Source organism: Eublepharis macularius, chromosome 14, assembly GCF_028583425.1.
Source record: "Eublepharis macularius isolate TG4126 chromosome 14, MPM_Emac_v1.0, whole genome shotgun sequence".
Lineage (NCBI taxonomy): Eukaryota > Metazoa > Chordata > Lepidosauria > Squamata > Eublepharidae > Eublepharis > Eublepharis macularius.
Window position 1 is genome coordinate 12670948 of NC_072803.1, and position 16885 is coordinate 12687832.

General features: G+C 49.9%; 1 protein-coding gene across 5 annotated transcripts in view; it reads right to left on the reverse strand.

Moving 5' to 3' along the window:
• LOC129342146 (protein CEPU-1-like) overlaps nt 1-16885 on the reverse strand; it is a 1103651-nt gene that overhangs the window by 7137 nt on the left and 1079629 nt on the right. Inside the window, exons 9-11 of one of the 5 annotated variants that reach the window (XM_054997744.1) lie at nt 15919-16077; nt 15141-15263; nt 14691-14900 (exon numbers count right to left, since the gene is read on the reverse strand). The exons of 1 other annotated variant lie outside the window; for it this stretch is intronic. In XM_054997744.1, coding sequence (XP_054853719.1) covers nt 14761-14900; nt 15141-15263; nt 15919-16077 — 422 coding nt within the window. In that variant the 3' untranslated portion in view covers nt 14691-14760. Of the gene's footprint in view, nt 1-1515; nt 1549-14690; nt 14901-15140; nt 15264-15918; nt 16078-16885 lie in introns of those variants that run through there. 3 more of the 5 variants (XM_054997745.1, XM_054997747.1, XM_054997746.1) reach the window with 3 other exon arrangements.

Sequence of the window (16885 nt, forward strand, 5' to 3'; positions counted from 1 at the left end):
TACAATTCCCTTAGCGTCTTTCTGACAATGCACATTTATGCTGGTGCACCTGCGCGGGCACACCAGGATAAAAGGGTGCCGTGGAATGCCACTTCCGGAGGGCACCGTTAGCGGTGGAGGGCCGGGCAAGTAGGCCTGGCTTGCTGCTGCCGGGCTTCATAGCCCAGTTGGAGGAGGAGGAGGGTGGTGGCGGGTGGCTGGTGGTGATGCAGGAAGGGTGGTGCGCCTGCAAGATCTGGGGGAGCTGCGGCGGAGGAGAAGTGTCGATGGCCCGCCACCCTCTGACCCCCGCCGGAGCCGAGCTGCGTCGCTTTCTGCAGAGACGGGGTGACGGGGCAAGGGCGAAGCACTCACTGCCACATCAGCCCTGCTGGAGCCAGGCGCGCTGCTCTCCATGGAACCGGGGCAAGGGGGTGAGAGCGATGTGGCCGCCGCCCTGCGAGGCCCGCTGGAGCCATGGCGCGCCGCTCTCCATGGAGCAGGGGCGATGGGGTGAGAGTGATGCACCTGACATCATGGGAGTCCCGCTGGAGCTGGGGATGCGGCAGGAAGAGTGGGCCCGCCTGCCCACTCTCCCTGGCTCCACATCCCACCTGCCAGCCATCCCCATACACCCTTTGCCCCCACCTGCCATCCCTCCCCAGACCCCTCCTGCCTCTCAGCCCTCCCAAGACTCCCTTGCCCCTCTACCTGCCAATCTTCCCCACACCCCTCCTGCCTCTCCACTCTCCCCAAACTCCCATTGCCTCCCTATCTGCCATCCCTCCCCAGACCCCTCCTGCCTCTCCACCCTCCCCAAACCCCCATTGCCTCCCTACTTGCCATCCCTCCCCAGACCCCTCCTGCTTCTCACCTCTCCCCAGGCCCCCCCTTGCCCCCACCTGCCAGCCCTTCCCACCCCCACCCCCACCAGCCCTCCCCAGCCCCAGCTTTCTAGAGCCCATTGTATTTATTTGCACAACGGGTTCTGCTTCTAGTCTATAATAAAGGCCCATTCACCCATAAAGACAGTCACATGATGTGGAAACCACTGCACAAGGGCCCTGTACATGTAAAGCAAGCCTGAGCTTCCAAACAAAGGCAGATCTGAAACTTGAACTTTCTCATACAAATAAAGAAAGATAAAGACAGGTTTGGAGGAAAAGTGGCAAAGCAAAGGGGGGTCCACAGCGAATGAAAGTGAAAGCTGTGTCAAGATCACTACAAGACATTAGACTGCAGTAGATGAGAAATAGCCGCATTGTTCTGTGATAAAGATGGCCGACTAAAGGCAGCATCTCGCTACCAAAAGCAGACTTTTCACAGCAGGCACAGGGAGACCTTCAGGGATCCGGCAACACAGAGGCAAGGGGTGCGACAAAGAAGCTGAAAAAAGAAGCTGACCATCAGTTGCTACTAATTCTCCGTTGTTAGCTTAGTTGCAGGGGGAGGGAAAAGAGATGCAGAAAGTGGGGCGAGGTTCAAGGCCAGAACTGGGAAGCAATTAGCAGGGTTTGTATGTTTCTTTTTACTGACCTTTCCAAGTTGTCTGGAGTGCAGTTGTTTCTTCTACAAAATTAAAGAACATGTTATCAATAAGGCACAAGGAAGGTTCGGCTATGCTTTCTGGCCTACTTGGGACACCTGAGCAGGAGCCATTGTAGGCAGTTTTTCAGCAACTTGTCTCACGCTTCCTCCTAAGTTTTCTCCAGGTGGCCTTCTGGTTGCTCCATCCACAAGCGGTTTCAGAAAGGTTACTAAATGGCTAATCAACTGCTATGACACTGATGTGACTGCAACGCTGATCGCAGTTGCTCAGATCATCACACAATCACTCAGAATCATTAAAAGGCCTGTTTTTTAATTATTTTTTTTTAAAAACTTATCTGCCTCTCTGATCCTATAGAAAGAACTACTGCAAAAAATTGTAGTTTTAGAAAATAACTGATCTACTGGGGAGTGAATCAATATGGTGGACGTCAAAGGCTGCTTCACATACATGAAACTGGAATAAAACGAAAAGTCTAAGAAAAGAAATCCGAAATCACAGATCCAAAAATATGTTTGGATCAATCAGAAGAGGCAGTAATCCCATATGGCATGGATTCCTCAGCACTCTTGTGCAGAAAGATCTTCATGAATAAGTGTGGAATCTACTACCTGTGGTCAAGATTCCAAATGGTGCAATCAATTACCACCCCCGTCCTCCAAAACACACACTCGCATACCATCATTCTTTAGAGAATACCTACATGGGAAAAGCCCCTGACCTGGATAGCCCAGGTGAGTCTGATCTTGTCATATCTCAGAAGCTAAGCAGGGTTGACCTTGGTTAGTAATTGGATGGGAGACCTCCAAAGAAGACAGGGGTTGCAGAGGCAGGCAATGGCAAACCACCTCTGTTAGTCTCTTTCCTTGAAAACCCCACCAGGGGTCGCCATAAGTCAACTCTGACTTGAAGGCAGTCTTCACCATCACACATGGGAGGAGATGGCAAATAAAACCCAACAGAAAACTTTATAACACCTTTGGAGTTGGAGCTTACCAGTTTTTCTTACCAACTGGTCTCTATGTTAGCACACATTCTACATGGCTTTTGATTATGTAGGTCCCTCACCCCAGCATAGACTCTTTGGGAAAGGGGGCCTTTTCTGCCCTTTTCCACAGCAGAAATGATGGTAGGATCCAAACCTTGGTCTCCCTTCATTAAATGGGCGACATCTAAATATAATTTGGATATTAAGAATATGGGGTTTTTTCAGTGTTTTAAATGTTCACCATATTCATACATTCGTGCATTTATGACTTTGCTATAGTATTCAATTGAGTCTGCAGTCTTTTTTCCAAGTTTATAATTTTAAGTGAGAAAGAGTCTTAACCCCCCCCCCCCCACAGGCGCTGCGTGCGTGCACGCGTCCAAAGGCTTCCCCATGTGCTTGACTCCCCTCCATGCTTGGGATGGGGGCTGAAGGCTGAGCTTGTCTTTGATAACGACACTGTTTCCTAATTGTTCGTTTGCGCCATCTAAAAGTTTACCGCAGTCCTGTGTTTGCTAATAAATTGGCTTGATGATCATTGTTGTGAGTCTCACAGACAGTATTAAGACAACTGCTTTTCCGGAACGCTGATAGCATCATTAAAATGGCTTAATGCCTTGAAGATGAAAGATGGAAAGGCTCTCCGCAGAGAACAAGAAAGGCAGCCCAACAGCAGGCAAAGCTGTCGTGGAGTTTCGGGAGGAGGAGAAGGAAGCAGAGAGCCCGGCTTTGCTGGGGCTCTTCATCTCAGGAGTGAGTGTGTGCATATGTCTGTGTTTGTATCCAAATGCCTTTATCACTGCTCGGTTCTGCTATTTACCGTGGTTTTATTTCTAATTGCTTGTAAGCGTATTATGTCGCTTGAGGACGTTTGATTGCAGCTTTCAGCTGGGAGGTTTTTCAACTTGAGTTCCTTGAGGTTTCTTAAAGCTTGGCAAGGGGGCAAAAGAGAGGCTAAAGGTTCTCATATGCAGGAGAATGAAGGTGGCAGAATGGACTGGATCGCTTTCAGATGGCAAATTGCATTTGGGGACATTGTCCCGCTGCTTGCAAAGCTCCCTGTAAAGAAAAATCTTACAGCAAGCAAAGGGAGTGGGCAGAATCTTTCTCCCCCAAATGCTTAGGATTGGGAAGGGCTGCCTTTCAGACAATATGGCAACTGCATCTATTGAGAGAATCGCAGGTCGTGTGCAATCTCAATATGTACCATTGGCAGGCTCCTGGTATTTGTCATTGTAATGTCTGAAGAGCTCCAATAATAGGGGGGTCTGGGGAACTTGCATAGGCAGAAAGCATCAAGCTTGGCCTCATGTATCAAATCTACTTTGGAAAGGGTGCAGGTCTTTAGACCTCTATGACTAGGGAGCAAAACTTAAAAATATATGGAACACATTGCTCACATACCCACACATACCCCAGACCCACCCTTGTGCTATGATCCGTTATTGCTTCCCATCTCATCTATAAAAGAATTTAGATCCATTTTAGGGAGAGGTCACTGGTGACGTATCACAAGGCTGTGAGTTCCACAGCTGTGAGAAAAGCGCTGTAGATAGGCACATTTAGGAATCCCTTGACGAAGCTACGGCGAGGCGTGTAGGGGCTTCTTAGTATTCCATCAATAAATTTTCACTTTACAGCTGCACTATAGGCATTTGTCTTCCTCTTCTTTCAACAAGGCTGGTCACCCATTTTTTTTAAAAAAACCATTCATTTACCCATCTTTGAGAATATCTGAGCAATCCGAGGGTTTAAAAAGGAAATACCACTCTGTCACTTAGCCCTGTAACATTCTGCACCACAAAACAAGTTTGACGTGAAGCCCTTGGAAGCCTTAGCACGAATTTCCCTCGGTTTTTCTTAAACCTGCCGAACGAACCCTCCTTCTGAACTTTTGTTATGTGCCTCCACAGAAACAGTCTATTTCACAAGCATGTAGCAATTCTCACATGTTGGTGTACTACTGAATATGAGGATAGAGGTAGTTCCCACGAGGCTTGTATATTTTCTCTGTTGCTCTGCTACAGCTATTGATACAGTGCAGAGGCAACAGGGCTTCAACGCGGCAGGTTCCCCCAGAGTTTCCCTGCCCCAGTCTTGTAGTGGATGACATCCCCCATCCGTTAGGCCACTGGGGCCTTTTCAATTAAAAAAAAATGGCAACTGAAAACTGGTATATTGCTATGATGTAATTAGGGCTGCCAGGTCCCCCGGTGGGGTGGGGAATTCCCTGCTCCACACACACATCCTGCCATCACTCACCTGGTTAGCAGGGGGAAAGGTAGGTGAACAGGCCTCTTGGGCACGCTCCCAGGACAGCATGGTAACGTCACTCCAAGCAGTGACGTCATCATGCAGGCCCTCGTGTTTCACACTGGGCAGATTTGGGCCCCAAACAGGAAAGAAATGAAAGACAGACAAAAGAAAGAAAAAAGGTATCGGGAGGGTAAGGGGAACTGGCAACCCTAAATGTAATAGTAATATCTGTAACGGGTTCTCTGCATTCTGAGCTTTCATTTTTAAAAAGTCTGTAGCCCTTGTAGAACTGCTTCCCCCCTTTTATCGATATATCAATATTCAATTGTCCCCATTTTTAAAAAAGCAAAAAAAGACACACACACCCTTTGGCGGGAGGAGAAAATGGCTGCCACAGGGGTAGTGTCAGGAAAAATAGCTGCCATATGGATAGGGAAATCTGAACTTTCCCATTCACACAGCAGCCATCCAGGCTTTACTACAATCATTCACAAAACTTTGCAGAAAAATAAGTTTTAAAAAGATGGGAGATAAGCTGGGGAAACCTTGAAGGTGCAAGACTGCACCACAATGCTGTGGGGAAGCAAGGAAAAAAACCCGCTGCTTTCCAACAGCATTGCACCTGGGGCAGATAGCCTGTGTAGAAATAACCACAGGAACTGACAGAGCAATACAACAGGGCATCTGATCCCCCCCCCCTCCACCGCAGTCTTCCCTAAAACTACATGCTTTAAAAAATGTCATTTGTCCTCTGCTTCTTTCTCAAATTGGTTCAGTCCAATTGAAGGGGGTGCATGGGGAAGAGTTCCATGCAGCAATGCCATGTGCATCACAGAGAGTTCTGTGCTGGGGAGCATTCCAACCTTAAGGTAAGAGCATAAAAACAGAAGAAGAACCCGGATGGATCAGTCCAGTAGGTCCGGCATCCTGTCTCACACAGTGGCCAACCAGTTACTCTGAAGGGCCACCAACAGGTCATGAAGATGCTGCTTCCTGGCACTGATAGTCAGAGGTTGACTGCCCCTGAATGTGGAGGTTCCCTTTAGCCACCATAGCTCGTAGCTACTGATGGACCTCTCCTCCGTGAATCTGTCTAATCCTCCTTTAACAATGTCTGTGCCTGTGGCCATCATTTCCAGGTCTTGGGTGATGAGAGAGTGAAGGCCCAGCCCATCTCACAATCCTAACCCTCTATTGAATTTTACACAGGACCCTCCAAAAGTTCTGCATCCTGCCCACATACCCATACAAAGTATTGTCGAAGGCTTTCACGGCTGGAGAACGATGGTTGTTGTGGGTTTTCCGGGCTGTATTGCCGTGGTCTCGGCATTGTAGTTCCTGACATTTCGCCAGCAGCTGTGGCTGGCATCTTCAGAGGTGTAGCACCAAAAGACAGAGATCTCTGAGAGATCTCTGTCTTTTGGTGCTACACCTCTGAAGATGCCAGCCACAGCTGCTGGCGAAACGTCAGGAACTACAATGCCGAGACCACGGCAATACAGCCCGGAAAACCCACAACAACCACAGCACCCATACAAAGTTTGGCCACCCATGAAAAAGATATACTCCCTCTAACCTTCCTTCCCACCATTCTGGCATCTTTTCCAGTTGGTTGCTCAATGCTCAATATCTACAGTTTCCAACCATTTATCCCCTCCCAAGATGAGGATTTCCTGGTAGCCCAGAATATCTGGGTAATCTAAGACCTCTCGATTTTTTTTAGCACACCAGCAAATTGCCTCCCATCTCCCAAAACTTGTCCCTTGAGCACTTTTAAACCCTCCCACCCTTACACCTCTGCTTTAGCTTCTTTTTAAAGGCTGCAATATTGCTAGAAGCTGGTAGAGAAGCCGGTGGTACTTACATGGCAGTATGTAAGAAGGCATGAGGAGGAGACACACAGGGAAGCCATGCAGGAGGGAGAGGACAGAAAAAGAAAAAAAGAAAAGATGAGTTAATAAATAAGCTCTGCTTTTCCAAATGAGGCAGTTGTATATCAGTGTTGAGTCTGCGGGAGGAAAGGGGGATGCAGAGCAGGACAACAGATCACATTCATTTCCTGGGAGTGGTGATGGAATCGGATGGAGGTCCATGGAGCAAAAGGATAAATTAGGTCCATTCCTTACATGCGTCTTCAATGCAGATGAGAGGGAGGCTGGATGAGAGGCTAAAATCCTTCCTCACCTGCATTACATTAGCTTGAATTTTCTTTTTTGACAGCCTGCTTAAACACACTGAATTTGGAGCATGCTCCTGCCCTACAACCATGCCTTTCCAACCTGCTAAACGATGCAACTTCTTACCGCTTACTGCTAGTTCCACATCTACTAATATTGATCCCTCTTGGGGTTGCCAACTGGCCTGGGAAAAAATACCCTGTCCCTATGATAGAGGCTTAGGGCTGGATCCAGTCCAACCTTTTGGTATGGTCTAGAGGTCTTGTGCAAGTAGAAATGCAAGAAAATGACCACAGTGGCTGCTTGTGCTCAGTCAGACTTCTTATATGCCCACTTGTGTTTCTGCTTGCACAAAATCTTGGGCATCCAGTTTCTCAGCACTACAATATATAAAGAGGACAGTGCTAGGTGTTGTGCGAGATTTTTCACCAGGGTAAGTGTGCTCAGTGTTTATATTTCTGCTTGTGCATCGCTGGATCCAAGCCTCAATGTAAGGAAATGGGCAGCTGCAGTTTTTCATGGCATGGGATTAAATAACATCACAAGGTAAATAACATCCCATTGAACCTCTATGAGACAGACAGGCCATCTTGCAACACTTTACCTATTGGGCCCTAGCTATGCCACCTTTCAGCAGTGAGGGGGTCTCCCATCGGCAAAAACACTAAGGAGGTAGCAGCTACCACTTCTGAACTGCCCCACCAGCATACATCAACAGTACAGAGTTAACACAGAGCTGAATTCCATGTAGGAAAGAAGCAGCTCTTCTTGTGCCTCTGAAGGACTCAGGGCCAAGCTACAAGTGACGAATGACACTTGAACGGCAAGTGTACTTCTCCCTGTTCACTTGCCCTCCACTCAATCCACTTGCCGTTCAAGTGTCATTCGTCACTTGTAGCTTGGCCCTCAGCACTTGCTTTCATGCACTGATGTATGCAGGCTGGTACATATTCTTTTAAAGGGCAGCCAATTCAAACTGAAGCCAGATCTCAGGGTGGTTTCTGTTTCTCTGATGACCTTCTCCCTGACTATGGAATTGGACTGAGTGCCCTTGGAAAGAAATGGGGTTGGGGGCGGGGGGGGGGGGGGACATTCAAGTGATTCTAATGCTACAGGTCCTTGGAACATAGAATCATAGAATCATAGAGTTGGAAGGGGCCATACAGACCATAGAATCATAGAGTTGGAAGGGGCCATACAGACCATAGAATCATAGAGTTGGAAGGGGCCATACAGACCATAGAATCATAGAGTTGGAAGGGGCCATACAGACCATCTAGTCCAACCCCCTGCCCAGTGCAGGGTCAGCCTAAAGCATCTCGGACAAGTATTCATCCAGCCTCTTCTTGAAAACTGCCAGTGAGGGGGAGCTCACCACCTCCCTAGGCAGCTGATTCCACTTTTGAACTACTCTGACCGTGAACAAGTTTATAGAATCACATGGATACATGTGGATAGGAACACATGGATACATGAAGCTGCCGTATACTAGATCGACCCATCAGTCCATCAAAGACGGTATTGTCTACACAAACTGGAAGCAGTTCTCTAGGTTTGCAGGTAGAGGTCTTTTATATAACCTACCGGAGATGCCGGGGACTGAACCTAAGATCTTCTCCGCTACTGAGCCACAGCCTCTTCGCTTCTACTTTGCAAACCTGCATTTGCCTTATATCAGTCGACACATCATGGCTTCTTCCCAAAGATTCCTGGGAATAGTCACTTGGTGAGGATTCTTAGAAGAATTGGCTAGAAATCTTTAGCCTCACTATCAAAACTACAATTCCCAAAGATCTCATGTGAAATATTCTCTGGGTACCATTCCCGGAAGATGAGAAGTCAGGCTGTTTTTTTGGTTTTTTTTTAATCCTGGTATCTGTGGTTTTGGGAACTATGAGTCTCTCTACAGGAGACATGTGATACACGAAAAACACATATTAAGAGATGCAATGTTAGCTAGGAAGGGTAGTTTAAATAGGCAGAGCTGGAGGCAAAGGAGAAGTGAAACTGACAGAGCTTTTGGGGAGGTGAAGATGAAATTAACAAACCCTCTGAGGAGCAATCTCTGCAGCCTCTGTCTTTTAAAACTACTCTTCCCGACTAACATTGCATCTCCCTACACTTGACGAACACACGCTGAGGCACCCTGTGTGCAGAGACTCTATTTCTCAATGCTATCATCACTCTTGAATCCCCAAGATTCTTTGGTTAGTTAGGATGCTGAAAGTAGTATAAAGCTGACACTGACATGCTCTTAGTTGCTTGGACATGAGTCTAGATCCAGTTTCTGGTAGGAGGAGATCTGGAACTGGATGCTCTAGCTCTGAGCCACGGGGTTGACAGATCAGACATGACAAGATGGAGAGCAAGCGGATCAATCGGAACGTGCTCTCTCTTAGGGTTGCCTTGCAGGAAGTGGGACCGTCCTCCATGCAAATCGGACAGGGAAACAGGCAATGCGTAATAAAGGGGTGTGGTGGTTATGTGTGGTGGTTGCAATCCAGGGAGGCAGGGCAGATGTGACATACAGCAAGCACAATACTGACCTTGGAACAAGGTTGAGCTTGTGGGCTCACTTATTTCTAAACCAGGGAAGGAAACAATGGAAGAGGGGGAAAAAGAATGAAGATAAAAATAAAAATATTGTTTCATAAAAATTACCACTCCATGAACACAGTGCTGTGCAAAAAACAGATATTTATAAATATATATAAAAGAAAATGGGATGGAGAAGGTGGGCTCTGAAGTGGATGGGGGAGCCAGAAAATAGCAGACATTTTCCAAAAGTGAACAAAGTGAAGCGTGAAAGGAAGATGCGAATGACGACTCCTTGGCGGATGCATGAGACCAGCCTTGCAAAACAAAGCCCTTCTTCTTTGCAGAAGGGCAGGCTTAGAGAGGAAGAAGAGTCACTCATGACTTGTCCTGATGGCTGGCCAAACTCTCATCTCATGCCAGACCCACTTGAAGAGCACCATCGAGAACCTCAAGAGTGAGTCCAGACTCATTCGATAACTAACACATTTAGCTTTATTGGAAGCATTACCCAGCTCCAAACCAGTCCTGGAAGAAAAGAAAGTAGCGGGCAGAGGAGGAGATGGTCAACCCTTTTAACTGCTGCAAGTCTTTCCCCTGCAGTTTCTGGGCACCCCCCCCCCCCCGCTCGCTGTTTCCCTCCCATCTTGCATCAGCAACGAGGGAGGGAGGATCTCAGAGGAGGAAGATGGATGAAGCACCCCTTCCTCAACAGCTGCGTCTCTGCAAATTATGCCCTCCACTCCATACACAATGCTTTTTGCACCAGTTTGACTGCAACTGGGGGCCAAATGACACATTTTGGTTCTTAATGAGTTGAGACTGGGTTCCCTGCAGCCACACATAAGCTGTGGGGAATGGCTTTTAAAAAATAAAGGAAAACTCAAACAGGCTCAGAACACTGGCATGGGGGGGGGAGTAAGGAAAGGCTTCGGACTCCCCCCCCCCCCAAAGCTCCTTTCTGACACTGAAACAGCACTGAGAGAGAGTTATTTCCCCATTTTTGTTGCTCCACATGGACTATTCTGTACCTGGGGAGTCCCAATTTTTTTAAAAAAACCATAAACACTGTGAAATTAGAGCGGAAACATACTAAAGGCAAAATAATTCAGGTGGAATGAGAAGTGTTCTTCCCCATAATTCCTTCCTCCTCATAAGAACGTAACAGCATTGCTGGATTACACTGATGGCACATCTAGTCCTATATTCTGTTTTCCAGGATATAGGCCTATAAGCAGGACAGGGAGACTAAAGCCTGCCCTCTTGCTGTTGTCCCATACTAACTGGTATTCTGAGGTACACTGTCTCTGAACACGGAGGTTCCATTTAGCCACCATGACAAAAAATTGACCAAGTACTCTACAAAACTGTCCAAATTCTTTTTTTTTCTTCAAACTGACTGATTTATAATAAATGTATGCAATGTTTATAGAAGTATTTGAAGTTATGCATAAGGAGGGACAAATTGTTTGTCCCATTTTGAAGTAATTAGAAAGAGTAAGATAGAGTACAGACTATCAAAATGATGATTATTATTATTATTATTATTGAAGAAGATAAGTTAAGAGTGTTTTACTTTTACCCATTTGGGAAGGGAATTAGAGATAGCACTATGTTACTACAGATAAGCTTAGAAGAGTTTGAAAGTATATTACAATAAGCATAATAAGTTTGAAATGAGTAGAGCGAGAATAGATAAGGGGTTGGAAAACTGTTGGAAGTCAACAAAAGGGGGGGAAGGGAGGGGGTTAGAATTGGAAAATCTAAGGGAATGTGATTGTAATAAATATTATATGTGTCTAATCCAATAAAAATTTTTATTAAAAAAAAAAAACTGTCCAAATTCTGTTCAAAGCTGTGTAAGCTAGTAACTATTACCGCAGTCTTGTGGCATTGAGTTCCACATGTTGTCTGAAGAAGTGCTTTCTTTTTTCTTTCATGAATCAACTACCTATTGGGCACCCCCAAGTTCTAGAATTAAGAGAGAGGGAGAAATCTTTCTATCCACGTTCTCCACATTCTCTCTCATGTAACCCCCCCCCCCCCAGTCATTTTTTCCCCTGACTTGAAAAGCCCTTAAGCTTTTTTGCCCTCCATCTTAGGGGAAAATTGTTACCCCCTTAATCGTGCCCTTTCCTTTTGCTATGGTTTCTTTTTTGTCATGAAGGTGACCACAGTTCTGTCCAGCTGCCTCTGACGGTATTCCCTTCCTCAAGAATTTAAATCAGTAAACATTTTTCACTCTGCTGCATCTACGGATATTGCTTTACATGAACTACCTAGAAAAGGACAATAACGTATCTATTCGTTTCATTTATAGCCCACCTTTCTTGCTATGACTCAAGGCTCTTTTAGCACATCTGCAGTACATTTCAAGTTTTGAAAACTCACATACACTGTCTTGCTAATTCTCAAGGTTGCCAACTCCAGCTTGGAAAATTCTTGGCGATTTCAGGGCACTGCCTGGGGATGGCAGAGATGGGGTGGGGGGGGACAGAACTCAAGAGGGATGTTTAGACCCCCCCCCCAGGAAGATAACAACAATAGCAACGTTCAATTTATATACTGCATTCAGGACAACTTACGAGCCGAAACACACGTTAAGAATTACACGTGGTTGCGCAAGTGTCAGCACTCCTGTCTGTTTCGGCCCGCCCGTGCCCGTTTCAGGAGTTTAGCGTGTGTCCTGCCCCCACTGAACCTGTGATTGTGTGTCCGCGTCTGCACGTGCCCCTCTTCACGACCAGCGAGTTCCCAGCACTGAGCGGCTCTTTATCCATTCCAGGGCTTGTGGACATCTTGCTGACTGCTAGATGGCGCTATTGCCTGCACCTTGCGAGCGACCAGGTGACGCAGGCCGCAGCCTCACAGGGCGCAATGCCCTAGTCCGCGGGCCTGCAATGATTGGCTGAATGTTTTGGTTCGTGTCAGAGGCGGCCCCCCCGGGGGTCCCCCCCACTCCGGGATCTCACCCAGCTGCGGCCCTACTGAGGTCTACAAAGTAGGGGGGATTGCTGTCCCTCGCCGTCTTAGCGGCATTCTGGCCGCCGGGTCACGGTGTCACTGTGACACTGAGACATCTCTCTCCTTTGGTACTGCACCCGCCACAGCTGCTGGCGAACCGTCAGGCACTGCAATGCAAACACCACGGCAATACAGCCCGGAAAACTCACAACATCCATCTGTTCACGTTCATCATGTGTCTGCGCAACCATGCCCTCATGCCCCCGTGGCTCCGTCGGTTTTTATTTTTGGCTTTCCAGTTTTTGTTGGTCATGGCTTGTACACGGGGAGGCCTAAAACCTGGGTGTGAAAAAACATTTGGTGCCCGAAATCCTGGGGCGCACTGCCCCTGGTGCTTCCGGCTGGTCTCCCATCACGGTTGCGTCTACTTTTGCAGTAATGGGCCCGGGATATTTGGGGATGCTTGGCTCTCGGCGGTGCGCCTTGACCTGATCGATGTCTCCGATCTCCGTGGTCTCAGAAGCTGCGACCAACCAGCTTTCGGCCTCCGCGTGGCGCCATGCGATTGGCTGTTAAGTTGGTTTGCCCGCGCACAACGTGCGAGGCTTCCCTTGTCAACCGCACGTGCCTGTGGCATCGCTGCAAAGCATGGCGGAGTGGGTGCCGAGCAACTGGCGGGAGGAGTGGGCAGAGCAGGCAGCCATGGCCATGCAGGAAAAGGGGCTGACGGAGCACGAGCGGGACGCGGCAGAGATACCATGGTGCCGTTCCGCCTGGAGTCGCTCTTCCCTGACCGTGTCGATCTCGCGCACATGGTCCACAAGAACATGACCGCTGTGGTGGAGGAGATCAAGGTCGACATGGTGGAAAAGGAGTTCCTTGGAGAAAGACTGCGAAGTAATTGCGCTCGCCACGCCCACCTCGGGATGCCGCCTTGCGGCCCCCGGCAGTTGTGCCTCGATGGCTGTTTGCTGGAACGCGCATATGGGGGGGGGAAGCGGCCCTCTCTGCCAGTTCCCGCAAAAGCTTCCTTGGCTAATGGCGAATGCTCGTTGCACCGTGATACCTGGGCGCATTAGGCCATGCATGGTTGTGTGTGTGTGTGTGTGGGGGGGTTGCAAGCACACCCTCCCCGCCGAACCCGCCACACAGGTTGGTTTGGAGGACAGGGTTGAAGAGAAGGAGCATGACATGAGCTTGTTTGGGTCCCCTCGGGGAAGACACAAGGGGCGAGAGTTTCCTGCATTTAAACAGCCACCTGACTCCCAGGGCACCACACCTGGCCATGTTTTCAGGCCAAGGTGCGGAGCTGTCACTTTTGTGACATCAGGCTAGGCAGAGCAGGAATCTACCCATGCTTTCCCAAACCCTCCCTCCGATTTCTGGCTGGCACTTAACACTGTCCCCCTGATAAGCAAACATTCCCTCCCCCCCCTTTCCTGAACATGTGGAGAACACATATTCAGCCATGTCCTCCCCCCACTACATCCCTGGGAGGTGGCTTAGGCAGAGTGTGTATGTTTTGTCAAAGGCCAGTCAAGGCAGAGCTGAGATTGTGTGCCAGCATCTAGGAACAACGAAGTCTTTGTCATGTGCCACACCACAAGATGTAGCCATGGGGGGGGGGAGAGTTTCCTGCATTTATACAGCTACTTGACACCCAGGGCACCACACCTGGCCATGTTTTTAGGCCAAGGTCAGGAACTGTCACTTGTGTGACATCAGGCCAGGCAGAGCCGGAATCTACCCATGCTTTCCCAAAGTCTCCCCCCGCTTTCTGGCTGGCACTTAACACTGTCCCCCTGATAAGCAAACATTCCCTCCCCCCCCTTCACCGAATATGTGGTGAACACATATTCGCCATGTCCTCCCCCCACAACCTCCCGGGGAGGTGGCTTAGGCAGAGTGTGTGTGTTTTGTCAAAGGCCAGTCAAGGCAGAGCTGAGATTGTGTGCCAGTATCTAGGAACAACAAAGTCTTGGTCATGTGCCACACCACAAGATGTAGCCATGGGGCGAGAGTTTCCTGGCTTAGGCACAGTGTGTGCGTTTTGTCAAAGGCCAGCCATGGTGGAACTCTGAACCCACTCGCACCGGATGTCCCGCTGCCCCGTCCATTGGGCCCACCCTCCCACACTCCTGCACCCCCCGCCACCGGGTTCCCCACATGCTGTACTCCATCCAGCCCCAGCCGAGAAATGCATCACACCACAATAAACGATGCGACCTTCACGAAGTAACTGTAAACATGCAAACAACAAACCTTTATTTGCAAACCACAGTAACTGCAAACATGCAAACCTCAACAAACACTTATGACAGCGATATGTCACCTGGACCCTCCCCTCCCTGCCCCAGCAGCGTTTCCATCTCCCGGCGCATCTCTTGAATGGTTTGTCCGATGACAGAGATGTCCCCCGCCAGTCTGGTCACTGCCGCCTCGGTTCTGTGCACTGGAGGAGAGAGCACAATGTCAGCTCCGCACCCACCGCCCTGTAAGGACATCTTAGTCTCACAGTCCCCCACTCTCTGCGGAAGCCGCAGATGGCCCCCCCTGCTCAGCCCTGCTTGAGCAGTGATCGAGACCGCAGGAACCCCCTCCCCCATCGTTGCCGCAGATCCTCGCCATCTCTTGTCGCCCAACTCCCAGATGGGCCAACCCCCCCCCAAACCAAAAATGGCACCCAACTTACAAATCCGGAGGCAGGCCTCCACGGCGACCTGTCCCCGCACCGTCACAGGCACCGTCTCCTGCTCTTCCATCTCCGCCTCGCGCTCCGCCTCTCGTGGGGCCACAGAGGTGGAACCGGATGAGTCTGTGGTGGAACAAAGTGTTCTGCGGTCAGGGTCAGGACAGGTTTCTTTTCAAGAAATGACAATCGGTGAGCACGCAATCTCCCCACAAAGAACGCATAACCCCGAAGCAATATCAAGTCCCACCCTCCCTCAGATGCAGGACAGAAGTATGCAAATTATATTTCTGTCTCAGCAGGTCACCCAAAAAAACAACCCCAAACCCCAAGCAACATTCTATGCTCTTCCGTGGCTTGCTTCTGTCCTCACATGTTTCTTGCCATTTTGACCATTCAAGCAATGCTCGGCAATCTCCCATTCCAATCTTACTTGTTTGTCTTTTCTTGCCCTTTGCAAATCTGCGCGAAATGAAGGCCTGCCATGCCAAATATCAGTCTTCCATAGTGCAGTGAAATGTCTCTCACTCTATAGTTCTGTGGCAGCAACCCATAGTTCTAATAGAACTGCGCTTGCGAAAGCCCACAAATATAGTCGATCATATTTCCCCAGCATTCATCAGGCCCCTCACCGGCCCACCACACGCACCACAATATCCCTTAATGCTTCCCAGGGCACAGGAGCAACGATTGGGAGGGCCCGTTGTGGGGTGTGCGCCCCCCCCAGCACACACACTCGCATTGGCATCGTCCGCTGCAACCGCTGGCAACTGGGAACTACCTGGCTCTTCCGTTGTAGCCGACTCCGGGCGCCGCGGGGCCTCCCCTGCCCACCCTGTTGGCGACAGTGGTGGTGCACTGACCGCACCCGCGCCCGGGTCCTGCTCCTCCTCCTCTCCGCTTGTGACGGAGATCATTTCCTCCCCGCGTTGTTCCTCCCCTGCAGAAGAGCAAACAATCGTGGTAAAAACACAGACCTCCAGCGCCGCGCGCCCCTGCCCTGCCCAGTGGCGCACCAAGCACTTGTTCAGCGACAAGAAACCGGAGAGCCACCTCGCTTGGTCCCCCACCGCCAAAGGTCACGGGCGTGCAAGGGAAGTCGCGGGCGAGCGAGGGAAGTCATGCCCGGCACAACGTGCACAACATGGACAAGCAGCTCACCTCCCTGGCGTGGGCCCTCTGCCGCCGCCCGCTTGGACTCGGCCACAATACGCTCCATTGCGCGGCGGTGAGGCGCAGGATGGAGCACCCCCCCTGGCACCACCTCAGGAACTGCTGCCTGAGGGAGCGGAACTTGACCCGGCACTCCGCCAGCGAGCGCGCGACGCCTGACACGCCCAGGCAGCGAGATGTCGCCGCCCAGGCATGCGGTGCACGGCCCCGCGCCCTGTGCATGACCTCCCCCGCGTAGCCCATGTGAAGGACCGCGGAGAGCAGCAGCTCGACCTCTACCCGGCGCCAGGGGCTACGCGCGCGAGGGCGAGGCGGCATTGCTCCCGATGTGCGCCACGCACTCTTTGGGATGGCCAGTTATACCCCCAAGGCTAACGGTCACCATCCGCACTCTGCGTGCCCCCAGGGGATGCGGAACACGTCAATCACAACGAAGCGCCCCCATTCGGCAACTCCAAGACCCCCCTCCCCCCCCGAAAAATGTGGATTGGACCAACCAGTCAATTAAATATCAGCAAAGTGTTTATTGGTCTTCACTGGCCCGCCAAAACACCGCAGGGGAGGGGCCGCAAACA